Source organism: Parambassis ranga, chromosome 15, assembly GCF_900634625.1.
Source record: "Parambassis ranga chromosome 15, fParRan2.1, whole genome shotgun sequence".
NCBI classification, from domain to species: Eukaryota; Metazoa; Chordata; class Actinopteri; family Ambassidae; genus Parambassis; species Parambassis ranga.
This window is the reverse complement of record NC_041035.1, coordinates 16,774,854-16,794,897: the sequence shown is the minus strand read 5'-3', so window position 1 is coordinate 16,794,897 and position 20,044 is coordinate 16,774,854. Positions and strand designations below refer to the sequence as shown.

General features: G+C 41.6%; 1 protein-coding gene across 5 annotated transcripts in view; it reads left to right on the top strand.

Moving 5' to 3' along the window:
• macrod2 (mono-ADP ribosylhydrolase 2) overlaps positions 1-20,044 on the top strand; it is a 353,444-nt gene that overhangs the window by 318,961 nt on the left and 14,439 nt on the right. For 3 of the 5 annotated variants that reach the window (XM_028422751.1, XM_028422748.1, XM_028422746.1), the window contains exons 9-15: positions 3,061-3,139; positions 9,128-9,166; positions 10,743-10,802; positions 15,486-15,527; positions 15,951-15,995; positions 17,229-17,375; positions 17,882-17,950. In XM_028422751.1, coding sequence (XP_028278552.1) covers positions 3,061-3,139; positions 9,128-9,166; positions 10,743-10,802; positions 15,486-15,527; positions 15,951-15,995; positions 17,229-17,375; positions 17,882-17,950 — 481 coding nt within the window. The remainder of the gene's footprint in view (positions 1-3,060; positions 3,140-9,127; positions 9,167-10,742; positions 10,803-15,485; positions 15,528-15,950; positions 15,996-17,228; positions 17,376-17,881; positions 17,951-20,044) is intronic. The other 2 variants (XM_028422749.1, XM_028422747.1) reach the window with 1 other exon arrangement.

Genomic DNA, 20,044 nt, shown 5'->3' with positions numbered 1-20,044 from the left:
TACAACTATCCTTTTTATATACATCCAGTTGTTATGGGCTCCTGCTTTTTATGGAGGCCTTCCAATCAGGAATGAGTAATGACTGGGCAGGTTAGCATGCAGTGATCCCATCTTTCTAATTAGTCTTCCATTAACTTTTTCAACCTTGGCAACGGCAGGGTGCATACACACACACACACACACAGCCTCACAGACTCAGACCAAACTATCGGGCCTCCACTCCAAAATCGAAACTCTAAAATGAAGTATTTAGTAACATATTCTACTCTGCAGTGCTCATTAAAATCGTGCTTACTTCCTTTAATTGGTCAGAAGAACATTTCTTCCTGTGGTACCAGGTTTTAGACTTCCCAGAATACTAACTCAGGTGAATTTCTCTGTCTTTCACACTATACCAGAGAAATAAATCTGGATTTTTGAGGCTGAAACAGTGGTAGTGGTGCATTAAGGCGCAGAATCGGCAACAGCAAAGGAGAGGTGTGGTTGCATGTCTGGTAGAAAACCTGGGACGAGTCCATAAACGATTCATGACACGCCACATAACAACAAAGCACTGAAAGTCCCAGGCTTTAGAAAAAGGGGGAATGCAATGTTCATGTCTGTCAGTGCTTTACTTCTGAATGCTCTTTTTGGGCCAAGCTAGGTTAGTTGACTCCTTCATATCCGACACAGATATTCTGTGACTCATGACAGTTTACCTGTTAATGCCGTGTGCATGTCTCAGCAGTGCTTTGGGATTTCTCTCATTGCCAGCAGGTTGAGACATTTCCATACTGTAGCTTTAAAGGATTTACTGTATGACTAAAAACATCTGGTGCAGCTGAAGTTGGGTCAGACAGGCATTTAGTTGCTATGCAGATTATCTGCCTCTGGTTGACTTTAAAAGAATCAGCCTGTTTTAAGTTCAACAGCTGGAATTTACTTTTACAAAGAAAGTCCCAGATCACCATCTCTGTTGTATTTGGTGACTTGTGCAACTGCTATAACTTCGTGGCCAGCACCTTTTGTGTAGATACAGGCAGAAAGTCAGTATTCTACACTGGCGTTCCTGGTTTCATTTGGCATCCTGGTCCGGCTGATATCCGTCAAAGACCATACAATGTGTTTCTGATCTGTGGAATAAAAGACCTTGCTGGAGACTTGTGCAGAATGTGGAGATACTGAAACAGAAACTTAACAAAGAGATTGACAGAAAGCGAGAGAGAGAGCCTGAAAGAAGAAGCGTGACATGGATACAAAGATTTCCTGTCTAGGTTTTTTTTTTCGCTTTTAGCACAAGATGTCACTCAACTCAGAGCAATTTTGCCCCTTGATTTATCACATCAAATACACCATAGGGAAAACGTAATGAGCATCAGTGGTATCTGTGCAAACCCACTGGCTCTTGTGTGCGAAGCAATCCATGAATTCGTGATTCATCCTGTTTCACAGTGGGCAGGCAGTTTAAGAATGGACAGCCACAAAAGAGTGATGGGAATTCCTGGTGAGCTGCTGTCCTGTGGCCTTCCAGCACCCAGTGGTATGCGTCATATCTTGGAGCATTATCGCTTTTTCTGTTTGTCGTTGAGACTTCAAAGGAAACTTAAAGCTTTCTTTCATTTCTGTCAGGGTTGAAGGTTTGAGAGAGTGAGTCTACATTTTATGAACAAAGGCCCCCCAAGACATCCAGCAAAATAAAATGTTACCATCCTGTATTCAGCTCCTAACATTTACTCCAAAGCACTGATCATAAAGTATTAATAGATATATGGCTGTATGAGCACCAGGAGGGTGCCTCTTTGAATTGGATCCTTGTGTTGAGCGGGGTCAGGAATGGGGCCAAAGCTGGTTGAACTCCTTTTATTCCACCAGAACATCGCTATCCTGCATGGAGGAGGCTGGCGGGCGGATAGCTACCATTATGTATGTTGTGTAAAACTGCCATTATTCAGTCAAGCGATTATCTGCCGCTGCAGTGTGTAATGCAGCCCTGTGACTGTGACTGATGCCTGCACATCTAAGACTCCGCTTGAGCAGGGTGAAAGTGAAAGAGGTGACCTTTTTCTCTGCAGTCTTGTAAGAGTTTTGTGTATCTTTTTAGACCCATTATCACAGCATGGAATGTGTAGAGGGCAGGTGAATAGCGTACACCGGTTGTTAATTAAACCAACCGAAGTCTTTTTATGTACACCGTAGAAAGACGACTGCAGCTTCATAAATATGTATTTTCCATTTAATTCTAATACTTTTATAAGTAATTGATTATTTGATGTTGCAGAAACTCTCTTCCCATTTGGTCATTGTCTTGAACATTAAATTTAAAATTGGCTCCAAAATTCATTCTGCAACATGACAACAAACAGACATAAAGATCTTTGTTTGGTGACTAATGGAACAATAATGGTTTGGCCTCCACAGAGGCCTGTGAACTACATGTTGGTGTCCATTCTGCATCACAGAAATACAAAAAAAAAACAACTGAGGAGATCTGACGTGTTTTAAAGGCAGCAAAGCTGAACCAAATGTTCTTGGCATTATTCAAAATAAAATCTTCCTCCAGTTTCTTCATCCCACTGTGTGCATTGTTTTGACAAAAAATGAGTCATTTTCAAATTTATATTAAAGGTTTTCAATTTCACAAATTGTACTTTAATGGTTTTAGTATCAAATGTATTCATCCCACATTGTTTTTCTCTTCCACATTTAATTTTATAGCACTCAGTTGTTGAGCAAAAAAAAATTAATTTTCCATTTCCCCCTGTGATTTTCTTTCTTTTAGTGTTTTCTTTATGTGATAAAGACGTGTATTCTCACACCAATGAGCCCATTCAGTGATGCTTATTTTGATGTAATGCGCTGTAAGATTTTCTAAATGTTGTCTTAGATGGTATTGTTTTGGTGGCCTTGATTGGGAGGTTAACTAATGCGATTTCTGAATGGCTGTGATTGTGCACTGCTGATGCAGACTCCTATCATCAGATCTAAATCTGTCCAGTTTGTCTGCCATGTCATTCATACTCATGAAGTGAGTATGTGCACTAATTCTCTCTTCTCTTCTCTTTCTCATCTCCTTCTGTGCAGATCACACGGGTCATTTTCTGTGTCTTCCTCGAGACTGATTTTACCATCTACAAGAAGAAAATGTCTGTCATCTTTCAAGGTATGTTTGTTTGCCTCCAATTGACTGAAGTTCCTTTTCCCTTCTGTGTTGCTGTTTACATACAGGCCTACTAGTTAATCAATTAATGAATATCAACATGCGGACTTTCTCCAGGCCTCTTCTCCAACATTGTATGTGATGTCACCACTTATCTAACAGACCATCTGTACAGAGCTGGCTGCCGTTCATAGATCATATCTGTAGCGTATATCTTGTGCCTGGAAGCAGTAGTAGACTATCTGGACCTGCAGGGATGGGTGACACCTTTAAATTTACACAACCCACACAGCCATTGGGGGAGACCAACAGTGAGTATTTATGCTGACAGTTGGTAGAACAAGTGCCAGGCTCTCCACATACTGCCTGAATATGATTGGAGAAGTAAGTCTTTTTTGTCAGTGAATGTTTGTCAGTGAATCAACAAACCACCTTTCGTGAATATCAGATTTGATTGACTGCTATAATGGTGCATTATAGTGAATGTCAATTCAGGAATGGTGCTGATCTTCTTTGGTTGCTGCTCCTCAGCTCTGTGTGTGAAATAAACAAACATCCATTATCTTCTACTCCCACTCTCTCTTCTGTCCCTTTCTCAATTCCCTCCCCCCTTTCATGCCATCATCTTTTTTCGGGGACCAGGAGCAGTCACCGGCTCTGATGGGGGCTCCACAGAGGATTGGGTTGAATAGCTAGGGGAGCTGAAAGAGGCTGGCTGGCTTCGCCAACCTAGCATTACCTCCCATTTACTTCACTTTTCCCTCCTCACCTCCCCAACGGAATACCAGCTCTCAGGCCTTCATCTCGCTGCTCCCAGATGGAGAGTGTTTTGTTCTCCCTGCACTCCCGTCATCTCTCCCGCTCCCCGCCCAGGCTCTTCCCCTGAAAGATTACATTCTGAGGAGAGACCTTAATTATACTGCCTGGCCCCATGCACCCAGCACCCGTCTCATCATATTAGTGCTTTGAGATGAGAATCTGGAGCTGTTGTTCTCCAGTTATCACTCTCACCATTTAAAAGTGCTGTCAGTGGATAAATGCCTGGTGTCTCTCAGAGAAGAAACAAGACAGCCTGTGTGTATGTGTGTGTGTGCGTGTGTGTGTGTGTGTGTTTCACAACAAAGGGCAATCTGAAAAGTTTTGAGACGTACATTAGAAGATCATTTATTGAAAACTATTGTTTACCATGATGCAATGAGTTGCTAATGAGCAAGGCAGAGGTCAGCGTTTGATTACATGTGGGGTGATTTCATCAGGCTACATCATGATGCAAGTGCTTTTCTCATAAGTGTCTCTTGCCTGTCACTTGTCCTTTGACCCCAGGGCTTAGTGCCACCTTAATCACTGCTCTGGTTATGAATGTGGTTTAGAACGGATATTAATCCACTTACAAAAATGGCTGAATAAATGTGACATTCCCACTCAGGGTCAAAGTCTCTTTAACCTCATTGTCAAGTTCACAATCTCTATGAAAACAGAAGCTCATTTAAATACCCAATAAGGAAGAACTGAAGATAACATAATTATGAAGGCTAGACACTCACAGAATGGTACGAATTCATACATTTTTCCAGCCAGGCTACAACAGAGATGAGTTTCAACAGCAGCTGAAAGGTATGCTTTAAAGAAAGAAATGCTGATTGGTATGATTGCACCATGTAGGTAATGCATAACCCCGTAGTGTGAAAAGGCTTGCGTTTAGCCTGCACAGAGAGGCAGTACTGAATCAGAGACTGTGAATTAGCTCTGCAGGTGTGCTCGAGCACTTTCAGAACATCTCATCATCCTCACTGCTAGAGATAGACAGCCAGGTAGATCTTGCGGCAACACCGAATGCATCACACAGAGGTTTGAGACCATTCTGTCTCCTGCAACATCCTCTCCCTTTCAATAACCCTCTGTCACATAAACCCTCCCTGTTCTCTCTCCCCTCTCCTCACTTATTCTCACTTATGCTTCCCCTCTTTTCTATCCCACATCCCTCCATTTTCTATCATTCTTCCTCATTACATCAAGGAGGAGCTTCCTTGTTGCCTCCTCCATCAGCAAGCTGCTATAGAGCTGCTGTGAATAGTGTCCTTGATCTTTTTGTAATTTGTATGTGTGTGTGTGGGTGGTCATGTATCTCAGGAGGTTCTCTGTGACATCAGTTTCAAGCATGTCTCGAGCTGAGAGTAGGTACAATAGATATTTTTTTATTGAAGTCTTACTGCTCTCATTTTTCATTGTATAGCTGCTTTCCTCATATTCAAGCAATCTGTCAAGTGACAATGACTGGTGCAGGGATGTGTAAACAGGACATTTGCATACAGGAAATTACTTTATTACAATATGCATTTTCGCATGCTGTCACTATGAGAGAACCGAAATATGGTTACTCCTCCTGCAGAAGGAGGGCACTGAAAAATAGCTTCTGCTGACAGGAATGCTCAGACATCTGCATACAGGGACATCAGCGATGACACACATACAAACACACATAAAACAGGAAGTTGTACTACATTGTGTCAAGAATTGGATTTTCAAACAGTGACAGGATGGTTGCAATGTCAGAATTTCACTACATTATTATTATTATTATGGCTAAAAAGAATTCACAGTAGCGATATTATGAAACAATAAACCATGAATTGTGGAGTGCCTTTGAAGCTCAGGGTGACAGGTTATCAGGGATTCTATATTTGCAGCACCTGAGTCTAACTATAACTCCCAGTTAATGTCTACAAAGTGGTGAGTGGATCTGGTGCGGGTGTAAACACCTTGCACATGCATGCCACTCGTAGACACGCCCATAATAATGCATAATATTAAACCTTAATATACTTCAAATGAATTAGTAAGTCACCTCCATTTGAAAAGGTTGATTATCTATGGAGCCAACTATGTAGTAAACATTTCAGTTTAACATTTAAAATTTGGTGGCTAATTTGCAGTGAAGTGTTTACTGTGCAAACAGGGCTTTACTTTCTCTGCTGTGGTGAAGTCTACAAGATGATGCAGGTAAAGATGAATGAACAAGTTGTGTTTTTGCATGGTCACAATCACTACCTGAGCAGCTGTATGTTGAATTCTATCAAAGAGGCATACGTCTTTTATGTCGCACCAGCTTAAGACCCTCTTCATGCATTAAGAGCCACATATTTTTTCAAAGAGACCATTTAAATACACAAATACCGACATGTGCATATTACACAAACAGGCGCATGTGCTGCTAGCTGTTGCCTCTGTAGCACCATTCACAATCCATTACCCACCTCTGCAACTGATCTCATAACCAGTGATATAATGACCTATTCATTACTTGAAAAGCCCTACACTGCACACATCTCAGAGGTGCAGTGACGGCCGTGCTGTTTGGTTAAAAGGGCCAAGACTGTTTTGAAGGAGTACACAGCAGCAACAGCAATCACACAAATTCAAGGAGATGCCATTTAAAATATAACCGTTTATTGATTGACACATAGAGCTCAATCAATGCAATTAATCCTATGACATGATTCTATTATGTATTCTGATTGACGTGATTGACCACATGCTTGCCTTGGCACATATTATTTGTGAGCATGGAAGCAGTCAAGCGGCTGTGGTTGTAGAGAGTAAAAGCATGTTGAAATTGATTCTGGGTACACTCCTCCACTAATATGATCCGGGTGGCTGCCCACAAGCTGGGCTCCATCTCTTCTTCTCCTCAATCAGCCACGGTGCTGACAATATTAACACAGCCCACAGATCTGCAGAGGCTGCTGCATTCTCTCCAACTGTTTCACTGACTTTCCAATTGACATTTATTTACATGGCTCTTAATACACTCCATATTCCTACCCACACAGACAAACACACCTACCCCTAAATGTCCCCCCGACTGCTTTTAGAAGAAGTAAAGCTGTGGTATGCACGGGCTTTTATCACACACATGTAATTTTGTTGACGGAGGATATGAAGGACTACAGGAACCCTGTGAGGGGTGAAAATGAAGTCTGTGTTGGTTTCACAAGACTATTCCTCGGGGCAGGGAAATGAGGAGACCATGGTGTGTTAGTAATGTGACTGTCGGAAAGCACACGGAGCCTCTCAGTAAGCTTCTGGCAGATATGAGTATGCAGTTTTAGCACATCACCCGTGAAAGTGTTTACATGTTAGTGCAGGCATGTAGAAAATGTGCAAGCACATATCCTGCTTATCAACATGTTTGGTATTACCTTTTCGATTATTTAGAGGGCTTTGAGCTTGCCACTTTAAATCTCTGGCCATTCCTTGAAAGCAATTCCAAAATGTGAGTGAAAAGGAAACCTAAAGGAACAGTTCTTTCAATTTCTTGTCGGGAATTTAATGAAAAGGTCAATACTTCTGTGCAGAGAAGAGTGCGGGAGAGTTGATAGCACTCCCATATCTGCGAGTTATAAATGGAGCTGCAGCTGAGAGACAGAACGCTTAGCTTAGCATAAAGTATTGGAAAGCCGCCTGGCTCTGTCAGAAGGATAAATCTTGTAGAGGTTGAAATTCCTGTTTAATTTTACCCTTCTGTTTTTTCAATCAATGAGCTTTCCTTTGAGCAGAATCAGGATTATTGCGGTCTTTATGCTAAGCTCCTGGCTACATGTGAGCAGGACATGTCCTTTAATCTCATTCTTGGGCATATTATCTAAACATCTGTCTAAACCTGTCATTTCCTTTAAATATATTTGCATCATTATGTCATAATGTATCCCCTTTTATTCTTCTTCTTTCATTCTACGACAGTGTTGGAGGCGCACTACCGCCACCCAACAAAGCAAGGAAGCCTCATAGTTATTATCATTATCATTATCATGTCAGTATTTCACAACATCCCTATATCATAGTACACATATATTCAGTCTCAAGGTATGATAATAATGTTACAGTATGTGGCAGTTGCTGAGAAACCCCATGTTTCCCATCCAGCTCTGTTGTTATACTGTCTTAGTGGGCCTTCCTTTGTTTCCCCCAAGCAGGGTTAGATTAATGCACTGTACCCTTTTATTCAGTGTTATACAAAAGAAAAGCCTGTCGCTGGATCCACAGGGAGCTCTGATGGTTACACTTCCACAGAACAGATGACAACAGCCTTTCATCAAAGCTAACGCTTGCTTTTGCTTGTTAACCACGGAGCAATCATTTCACAGACTTTTGCGCAGCCACACACACACACACATATATATAGTCATACGTTAGCTCTCACTAACACTATGGGTTTCATTCATATGAGCTGTGCACATAGAGGAAGCTAGAACACACTTAAAGTAGTATGACAAAGGCATCTTAAGACATGCTGAGCTGTGTAAGATCTGAATGTGAGGGGTGTGTTTGTGTGTGTTTGAATGAGAGATCCAGGATCCAGGAGTAGGAATCCATAGCTCCTCTCTGCCCGTCTCTCACTCCGCAGTTCCTCCTGAAGCAGCAGCCAAAGCCTCCTTTTCATCTCCCACTGTACAACTCAACTCATCCACCCAGAAACACCTCCAGTTTACTCAGTCTGCCTCACACAATACACTTACAGAGAAAAGAGGGGGAAATCAAAGGGCTCTTTTTTTTAAGGTGCAGTTGTCCATGCCAGCCTGCAGTCCTTGTAATTTGAGGAAATGGGAGGTTTTGTGTCATTTATGCTGAGCCTACCAGCACAGATTTAATTGAAAAAGAATGTCTCCTGAATGTGAGCCTCCAAAGCGCTTACCCACATACTCGGTCATTTTGTGTAATAACTCGGTACATCCAAGGCCGTCTGGAGGGGCAAGTGAGGGTGGTTGGTAAAATTTCAGACCTGGTGATGAGGAAGGAGGAGGTGAAAGAGTTTGAGGACATGGGAATGTGATCATATTTCAGTCACGTTCTGGAGGAAACCGCTCGGTGCTATTCTTTGGAGTACAACAGCAGTATGGCATCAAAATGCTATGCTCCTACATTGTAATCATGTTGTATTGTACATTATAAAACAGCATGGTTTGACACACTGTCGTTTTCTCCCTCTGCCAGATGATGACATGGAGGTTACAGAGGAGCAGCTGAAGGGAGGTGAGTGACAGAATCTTTCATGGTCACCTTAACACCTCCATTAAAGCACACAGAGTGTGAGTGAGTGGCGTAGCTTTAGCTTGTGACAGTGATTTGCTGGGTTTTATGCAGCTGCAGATGAAATTGAATGTTTATTCATCGGGTGACAAGTTGTATCCCAGGCCTGACTCATCGTGGTTAAAAATACTCCATGTCAGGTACATTACATTACAAGAGCTTATATCCACAGCTAATTCCCAACACCACATTCTCTTCATCCGGCTTAAAGCCACAATGCCTTTAGACCACCTAAAGCGAGTGACAAAGAAACAGCAGAGCGACATCCCTCTGCAGAGTGCGCCAGGCGATAGCACAAACACAACAATCAGCGCATAATGCTTTTATCGCCACACCATCTTGGCACACGGCCTGAAACTCCCAGATACTGCTTATCAGGATAAACTATTGACATCTGTCTGAGCGCTGATGTCCCGAGTAAGCAATGGCACAAACAGAAAGCCTCGTGTATATTGTTTGAATAGCGGAAACAATAAATACATTAGAGTTCAGCTGCAATTCTTTTCTCAGTGGTGGAAAAAAAAACAATTTATGAACTGCCTGAAGTTCTCCAAGGTACAGTACGTCTTGGAAAGCGCATGAGTTTTTCTATTACGAGGGATTTCAGAGTGAAGGTTTCCATATCTGCTGGCTTCCTTGAAAACGTCATAGTGCATGTGCAACCAACTAAGCAGAGAAGCATGTTAGTTTTACTGTCTTTCGAAGGAAGTGTTCAAATTACCGTAGACGTAGAAAGCAGGGTGCTATCAAAATGTTTTTCCTACCAAAGTCACCCCCATGATGTGCCAATTACACGCATCTGTGTTTTCAATGAGGTTCCATTTTGAGGGGAACATTAAAGGCCTGTTTTATAAGTGCACTGTAAAATGTGATACTCCGGAGTGAAACAATGTGCACGTAATGGCGAAATCATAAAGGCTTGGCTGAGAGGGAGTTCGTCTTGTTTTATATTGGCTATATTGTTTTTCCTCACCAGCGTTCTGTATAATAACATAGCATCAGACCATATCAGGCCAACTGAAAGAACGCCTGTTAATCCCTTTTTCTGTTGTATCACCATGCCAGCCCTGCCCTGGTCCAGTTTGGCCCCCGTTTGATGGGCTTCGGCAGCTGGTGCCAAGAACTGGCCTTTTATTCTGCTCCATCGGCCAGAGTTTGAATCAGTCAGCCTGGAATCTATTCAAAGGTTCGAATGGCTGCCATTCTCACATGGAATGGTGCTTTTGTCCCAGACTGTGGTTTGGAGTTGGTCTCAAAGCTTTGCATTCTTCCCTGCTCTCCCACCGGAGTCATTTTTTTTGTCAGGCAGGTATAAAACAAAACAGTGTAAGAGCCATAGAGTTCTCCCACAGGCTTTTGTAGCTGAGACAGAATTAGAATAATCACCGCTGCGATAAGTTTATCAAGAGCGGTCTTTGCTCACAGTTCCTGTTGACAAAACAGCATGCCCTTTGTATGCTGATAGTAATAGAGGATAAACATGCATCAGTCTAACGTCTTTATTTTTGTTTACTTATAGATAACACACCACCATCTTCCAAATCCACAACCAAGGAGGAAAGTGAGGACAGCAACAGAGGTAGGCTGTGTGTCTGTCTGACAGTGTTTCTGCATGTGTGTGTGTTTCCTTCTTTTATTGATTATGGCCACATCAGGAGCAGTACTGGTGGGGGAGTTTCTTTTAAAAAAACAATCTAGGTGGTGTGTATGAAGCAATGGAGAGTTTTCTTGGTCAGTAATCCCTTGCTCTTTGATGCCAAGCTCCTCTTTAGGGAAATGAATACTAGATGAAGCTTGGGCTTTTTTTTAAAGAATGTTTTCTTAGAGGCAAACTTGTTTAAGAAGCCATTATCTGGCTATTCTGCAGTTTCAGCCCCTTCGGTTGTGTAATATTGAAACAATTATAGGCTTCTCCGATACGATGGACCAAAGATAATTAGATTCTTACACTGGAGGGTGTTAGTGGGCAATTAAAATCGTACACCATCCATTTGTCTTCAAGCCTTAAGGTTGCAGGGAATTTTTGAAGATAGCAGTCATGCTTGTTTTCTTTGGGGAAAGCAGTTCCTCTCGCTGATTGTGAGAGGCTGGACTAGATAGTGCAGTCACTTCAAGGGCATCAATACATTCTGCGTCTCTTAACGATGCGCAGTAATACAGCATCTCCGCCCGCCTATTCAACATACCTTTCCATAATCCACAGCAGTAATTCAGTATGATTCACAAATTCAATCACCAGCATTAGAAGGGCATAAGTATTTTGTAATAATCTTTATAAATCCTAATTTATCAGGCCTCGCAGCTTAATAGTAACTAATCCATTCACAAAAGGCCTTGGCACAGCTTTCTAGCATGGGAACAGTCAGTCCTTGAGACAACCTCTCTCACAGGAAGGGAATGAAATGATTTTGTGCTGCCTGCGCTGTAAAGGTTAGGTCTGGTTCGATGTAGCACATAGCAAGGATTAATCATAGAAAACACTCAGATGTCAAGATAGCACAGAGCAGAGGAAAAGCAAGCTGCAAAAACAGACTGTGAGACAGACATTATAAGATGCTTGAGAGTCTCACACCACCTCTGTACAGCTGCTCAAGCTCTTTCAATAAAAAACACACCATATTTCATCATTATGTCTTTAAAGCCACCAGAACAGGTCTTCTATTTGCCATGGTCAATATATGGAGCCCGTTTTTTTTTTTTTTTTGAGAATATATTACATTCAGTGTAGCTGAGTTGGTGAAGTGTGTCTGTCAATATGCCTCACTGTGATCCGTCACAGCCATCATACTCCTCAGGGGATTCACTCTGCGCAGCCCAGGGGTCAGGCATGAGCAGCTTTTAGCCACAGTACTGCTGAAGAGAAAACATTAAGGCGTTCTCCTCTGCTTTTTTTTCCCCATGATAAATACACTGGTTAGTGGACTGAGGGTAATTATAGGGCTTCTCTGTCCCACACACAACAACTGCTACATTTACAGTTGTTTTGTCACCCTACGAGCTAAAAAGGCTCCTCCAGCCTCAGTGGACTGTGGGAAGAAAAACACTAAAAAGCACACAATTAACACAAACACCCAGCTGTATAATAGAGCACATAACCTTTGGTACAACAACCCATTCAACTGGCACAGCAGCTCCTTTTTGACCATCAGACAACACCAAAACACACTTTGTGTTAGACTTATTTTAACATGTTTTCAAAGAGGAGTGTCTTTACTGAAAGAGCAATGCAGCTGGTGAGCAGGTGAAATTTGATAAACCGTATTTCAGCTTTTCTTCAAAAGAGCCAACACATGAACCCTCGTCTAATAACCCTGAAGTGTGTGTGGAAAAATAGGGTCACAGATTAAGGGTGTGTGTGTGATGAGCTGTGCTGTGATGTAATCCACATGAAACACAATCACAGCATGCAGACGCTGCAAGCTATAGTAGAGGAGAGAGAGGAAGGGAGAGGGTGGCTGAGACTCAAAGGCAAACGCTGGCACTGAGGTCCAGTGTGGAGTATAACTTCTTTTTTTTTTTTTTTTTTTTTTATTTAGAGCACACCTGAGTTGGCAGGCAGCCCCATAGCGTCTATTATTTGATATCAGATTGGTATTACTGAGATTAGTAGATGTCACAGGGCACAGCAAAATGTGAACATTAAGCCAGAAATCAATGTCTGGCTGGGTCTGTTTGCCTGGCATGCTCGAGCTATCTGGGAAGGAACCGAGGAAGGAGAGGGAGGAGATGGTGAAAGATGGCACGGAGCGTGGACGGACACGCAGATTAATAATGCTACGTGTGGACAGACGGAGAGCCTCTCCCTGGGATGCCATCTTTTACACTGTGGTGCTCGGTCAAGCATCACTTACAAGCACACTTTGCACTTTGCTTGCACACACATCTCACATGCAGAAGGTCTTTGAATGATTGCTGTTGGTCATCTCGGAGCCCTTTTTTTCCTTTTACACACGTCTCATGAATTTTTCACTTTGCTCCTCCTTTTTATCTTTTTTTTGTCCTTTGCTCCAGTTGGTTTTAATAAAATGAATTGCAGGCAGTGATGGGGAGAGATGGAGCACATTTGAATGTGTGTTCACATGCAGGTTAACCCACGTTTGTGTGTTGTGTTTATTCCTAAATATCAGATGGCACTTTTTACTGCCTAGAAAATATCAACCACAGTTGATGTTTACTCGGTCACGCATGTAGGACACACCAGGAAGGTTGCATATCAGCATTTAAATTGTTTATGTCCTTGTAATGCTGTACCTCTGAATCTGATGTTGACATGAATCATCATAAATCATTTAGGTGTTTGTAAGTCGTTTTATTCGGAAAAAAACACCACACTACTGTTGCCCTGGTGACACAAAAGCAGCCTACAGTTGCCTTTTTGTCGCTGTATTTGTCAAAGTGGAAATCATGGGAGCACTGACACTAAAAGTCTCGGGTGTTGCTGGACCCTTCTGTGTGAAGTATGTCAGACCCTGATTCTCAGTGATGACAGTTCCTTAGTGTGAGCTTTGGGGTAGGAAAGCTGTGCCAATGCTGCCACCTGCTGTTTGGAGCACACGTGTGAGCAGCATACAGGATGTGCTGTTTGGGTTTTTTTCACTTTATGGAGAGACAGTCTTCTGATTGATCTCCACTAGGAGCCATTATAAATCATATCTGACCAGCACAAAATCTTTTGTAGTCTAGTTTGTGTGTGTGTGTGTGTGTGAAATGTCCCTTAACATCCTTTATCACAAATTGAACACTGTTCCATTCAACAAGCCAAATACAAATGATCAAATAACAAAGAGGAAATTACATTCAGCCTTTTGTCATATCTGATATATTGTTGTTTGGGATCACTTCAGACATGCATAATCTTTAAGAAGAAGGTTTAGGGTGACCACAAGGCAAGCCGAGCGTTCATCTCGAGCTTGTTTTTCCCAATGAAGTATTCTTTTCAGCCCCCTGTCTGTGGCTGTATCTCAAAATGCCAGTCATGATTAATAGAAAGGGTTGCCATCTACTGTGTGTCACCAGCATTCTGCATGATGGACAGAGGTACTTGAGACAAACATGCAGCACTGGTAGAACTGGCCTTTTTCCCATTTAATAGAGGCTGGCATTTTTATTGTTCTGAGTGCAGGGCAAAATTGCATAGATATGAAAAAATGGTTTCTCTCTGCAGCTTGTTAAAAAAGCAATTATAGAGGCTGCACAATAGCCATTGTAAAGCATGTTCTCTTATTGGTGTCATGGCTTTCATTTACTCAATTTGTCCCCAAATGTCATTGGTTTATGTGTGTGTCTGTGCGGATACAAATGTGTGAGAGCAAGAAAAGAGGAGCGGAGGGCTAGAGTAACAGATATCAAGGAGGAATTAAAGTTTTATAAAGTGTTATATTCATATTAAATTCCTGCATTTTGTGCACATACTGGATTAACAGGCGTTCTTTCATACAAGTTTGGCTATTGAATTGTTAATTGCGTAGGTTGTGAGTGCTCTCATGACTCTTATGACATTTGAGCGTGATGATAATAATAAACTCTACCAGAGGTGTCATCCTAATAAATGTACATGTATGTCTGGGGACCATAAAAACTGTATCACAACTTTTAATCAGAATTCACACTATAACAACATGGAGACCTTCCTTATAACATAGAGCAACTGCATCCTAGAAAGATGCAAAGGTCGCTCCGAGCATCGCTACAGGGAATCCTTAGAAGGATCCTGCATAGTAAAAAAGGGACAAACTCAGACAGAGATGACTAGGAGGAGGATAAGACGCTACTTACTGTATGTAGGAGGTCAATAAAGATAACAAAGCTACCATTTTGTACATGTTTTCATTCTTTCACATGTTGTACACATACCAGTAGTGCTACATTGTGCAATATATTGTAATACCAGATTACAGACTAAATCTTAAGTGTCCCTCCCCTTCTGCTGCACAGCCAAGATAATAAATATGGAAGTCAGTAGTGTCAATCATTTCACACACATGGATACACCATCCGGGTACTCGTAATGCCCTGCTTGTCACCATAATGTGAACGCACCAATGCACTCTAAGCAGTGTAAAAGAATAACAGAACATGACTGGAGACCCTGCGAGGATGTTTTCAAAAAGTGTTGCCAGCTTTCACTTGATGAATCCTTTGACTAGAGATTATGAGGAGCTGAACGGTGCGACGGCTTGCTTTGTTTTACAAGATGAATGACTGGCATTATTCCCATGCATGCTTGTGTTTGGCTGATTATTCTCTTCCTCCCCCTTTTCAGGTAAAGAGGAAGCAGGTGATGAAGAGGAGGGGGGTGACAACGGTAATGTAGCTCTACAGACCATTAACACATGTTCAGAGCCTCTCGGCTCTTCCAGTGCTTCTTGATGTCATTTGTCATCAAAAATTGAATTTTCAATTCGCCTCAGTACAGTCTTTCCATCCTGTGTGCCACCACTCTGACAAAAAAAAACTTCTCTTATCACAGACGCTTGGAACAAAGAAATCCCTCAATTATGTATGGCTTTAGAAGTGACATTCTTTTCCCCTTCTTTTTTGTCACTTAATTTATGCATGTCTTTGTGGTTCCATTGCTCTCATACTGCAGTACAAAGACAAAGCTACACAAAGAGATGGAATGAAAAGGCTGTTTGAGGTGATATCGAAAGCCAAGTCAATTCAACTCCATCCACCGGCGCTGAACTCTAATGTATTGCACTCTTTTGAATCCCTCCTCTGTTTCCAGATGCTGGGGCAAATGAAGATGTGGATATGGCAAGTCAAAACCCAGGTAGGCTGCGGTACAGTTACGAGTCAGGGCTCCACAGCATGGACGGGTGTGTGATTACAAGATACTGTCAGTGTGCAGATTGCAACTACTCCACACATCACTCTGTGAGAAGCACACATTGATCTGACTCCTATCTCTTGAGGAGATGGGGAGTGTTGGAGCTGACCGACGTGCCGCTGGCTGCTCGGGTTTCTCTCACTAACCTGAGCAGTCTTGTTAGCAGCAGAGCAAAAACTAGTAAACAAAGCTCTAAATGCATCTAAATAACAGATCCCAAGATGTGTTTTGTTGTGCTGCTGACAGCAAGGGCCTTAAGTGAACTGACTGTGTGTGTGTGTGTTACAAAGAGTCCACCATTAACTTTGAGCCAGAACCATTGCTCTTTTTCAAATATATCCTCTGTTCTGCTGCTGCTGCTATATAATTAAGATTCTGCATTTGCATACTGGCAGCGAGCAGCGCCTCCCTTCTCTCCTGGTTTTGTTTTATTCAATTCCCATCCCATTGACGACGATTTGACAGATAGAGGCTCTCTGAACATGAATTTTGTAGATATTCCAGCAAATGTTGCCCTGAGATTCTATCCCTGAGATATGTAATTACTTCCTCATGAGACATAAACATAGAGTTAAGAGCTGGAAAGAAGCACGGATTTACAGTTTTAAACAACACCTGCAGGATAATTCAGACAAAAAAAAGTGTGTTGATGTATATTTCAGCTGAAAAATCAGACACTACAGATCAATATGCTGCTCAGTTAGAAGCTGTAGGGTGTAATCTTTGTGCACATACTAATATTTGTCCATTTTTTTATACTGCAAGGAGTTTACCTCAACTTTTCACTTCACAAATTACTATATTGACTGTAAATTTGACAGAAGTACCTAAGAGAGAGATTAAAGGGAAATGTGTTTTAAGTAGGTTTCTTAAGTATACTGAGAAAGATGTGCCAGGTTTGTATTGTGTGAAAAATCTGGCTAAACTACATAAAGCATGCCTCTCAGTAAACGCTGCTTTTTCAAAGTTTTTTTTTTTTTGCTGTCAATGTGCTTTAAAGCTGTAAAAATTTCAACCTGTTGGTGTGAAAATGTTTCTGAGAGATTCCTGTCAGCTGTAATGAAGTATGGGCATGTTTCCTGCCACACGTCGCAAGATTTAATGTGAAGGATTTGACTCCTTATGCCTGAATTAATCCTTCAAAGCGTACTTTTTTTATTTTTTGTATGCTTTTAGATGAAATTTCAGCCAACGAGGAGCCAACTGAAGTAGAGCATAGAAATGAAAATGAAAACCAAGACAAGAGTGAAGATATAGGGGCTGACAACAAGAAAGACAGCGGAGAAGAAAAAGGCACCAACAATGATAAAGATGAGGACAAAGGTATGTGCATAAGGGCTGTTTGGGATAGTTTTTATTGTTTAAACATATTCGGGCAGGCGATCTGATTTCTTTGTATATTTTATTTTCTCACTGGAAAATATCCACGAGGCACAGAGGCAGACAGATATGAACAAACCAGTCCAGTCCATGCAACTATGTTTTTCAACATAATGACAGCACAACAAGAGAAATGTTTACATTTTTATTTTCTTTTGGTTTGCTGCCATACTGATGAAATCCTCTAGATGCAGTATGAGTGTTATTTCCTGCAAATTCTTGCTTTCTCCAAGTGAGGAAGACTTGGGGCTCAGTGTCAGATATTCCATCATTGTAGCCTCACACACACTACACAACAGCACTCTAACAAACCTGATGTGTGTATTCATCTCTGTGTGCAAGGTTAAGCTTCCTTTTGCAGATACAGTGCCAGATACACCTGGTAACACAGACACATGTGAATGTGGTGTGAAAGACATCACAGCTTTGCTTCTCTGTTGTTTTTCCAGCAGAGGAAGAGCAACCAGCTGCAAAGATGGAAGTCAATGAAACAGCCAAGTCCACTGTGGAGATGGAAGGTAAGGTCTGATTTGGTTTTACAGACTGACTTTCTGTCAGTGCACATATGTTTTGAATTAGTATGGTCAGCAGTTTAGTGGTTGTGATCAATGTTACTCTGTACACAAACTGCTCAGGATTGTTGGGAGCTTCAGGTGTTGATGAAGATTCACAGTCATTCAGGTCATTTTCATTCAAAGGGGTTGAAGCAGGCAACTGTATCAGTTCTAACTGTTTGGTGTGGAAGCAGGTTTATATGTGGTGGAGGGCCTCAGTGGGTGGGTCTGTGTTGGTCAGATGGTAAAATCAGGACTTACTAATAAGGCTGTATGGCGCATCAATAGTTTTTTATTTGTATTGTTGATTTGTAGTGCACCATTACAAGGCCATTCAATCTCATAGATGCTTGTACTCATGGTTGCAAATACATCTGTGGTTTAATGTCATTGTAGAGACTCACACCATCATTTAATGCAGCATAATCGAGGTCACGATGATGTTCTTCCTGCAAAACTCAGGCATTAGAAGCAGTGCTGGAATGTAACTAAGTGTTTGTACTTTGTTACTGTACTTTAGTAAATTTTTACATATCTATACTTTACTTAAGTAAAAATAATAGTTCATACTTTAGACTTTTACTCCACATTTTGCTATTTGCTATTATCTGTACTTTCTACTCATTTTCACTACATTTCTACAATGTTTGTTGTTACTCGTTACATAATTAATACAGTTTTACCAAAACTTGTGCTCACTCTCAAGTGCTTTTTTAGCTCTCCTGCTAGCCACCAAGCTGCTACCCAATGTAGTGAAACACTGTGTTGCGCTGGATAATAGTTTTGATCAACCTGGGACTGACAGGAAATGTGCCAGCTTTAGAAGATAACAAGTAACCAACATGAGATCCAGGCAGTGTGCAGGGAGCTGACAGACCTTTTTACAGCTGTGTGTGGAAACAAATGGTTGTTTTTGACACAAGACACAAGTGAGTGATAATTCAACCTAGGAGAGTAGTATTTTGAAGAAAAGTCTGTCTCACCACTGTTTAAAATCTTTCTTTTCACTGTATGTTTAGCCTTCATTTATTTGTGCTCTGTGAAAGCAGCTATGTTGTTCAGACACCTCTCTCAGCTTGGCCCCTGGTTTATATTTTTGACCACATGGGATATCTGTCTTCATTTATCCGCAATTTTCTGTGGCTTCTCACTTATTAAGTGCACTCTCATGAGAATTTAAGGGTAGAATTGTGAACCCCAGCCACCTCGCTCTCACCACAGCACTAACACAAAGGTCTGAGTCACTCTCTCACCTCCATTTCACTTTCTCTTTGACTGACATTCAATTAATTTAGGGTGAGAGTGAACATTCCTGATAGATCTATCTGAGATAGCCTTCCTCCATCCTCTCTGAAAAGCCAGTGGAATATATCGTACAAACACAACACTGGCTCTCCTCCTGTGGAAAGCTTCACTCCTGCCTGGTGACTGTGACTCTTGCCTGAGCCTCTGTCTGTCACTGTCTACATTACCACAGGCTGTGGGGCTGTGTGGTGGCTCTGTCAGGCAGTAAACAGTGGTGTCACTCCTGATTGCAGCCAGATTGCATTTTGTATAGAGGAGCAGGGCACTTGGACAGAGTGCAGACCCAAACTGTCTCACATATTGAACCTCATACAGGCCAACTCAGTCTGCTTAGCCATGCGTAACCAGCTATTCACAGGACAAGACCAAATGATTCCAGAGCCAATACCTTTTATTAAAAATAATAACTGTAATCAAGCTGCCTGCTCATGGCAATAGAGGTTAAATCTGCTTCATTGAAAGGAGTAATAAAATGGCTCGTAATGATGGGAGGAATGAGTAATGAATCAAACAATTTGAGGATGGCAGATTATGACGCGGTTACACACACACACAGAGTTACAGCATGTGTGTGTGGAGAGTTTCTACTCTTACCTTCTGTTTTTTTTCATATTTACATTCCAGTAGTAAATCACAGGTTAAAAATGATACAATATATTTCATATTTGAGCTTGAAAGCAAATTTGTGCATCTGGAGGTTCATTGGCACTGTCAGTGATGTCCTTGATGTGTGAGGATGTAATGTCTTTTCTG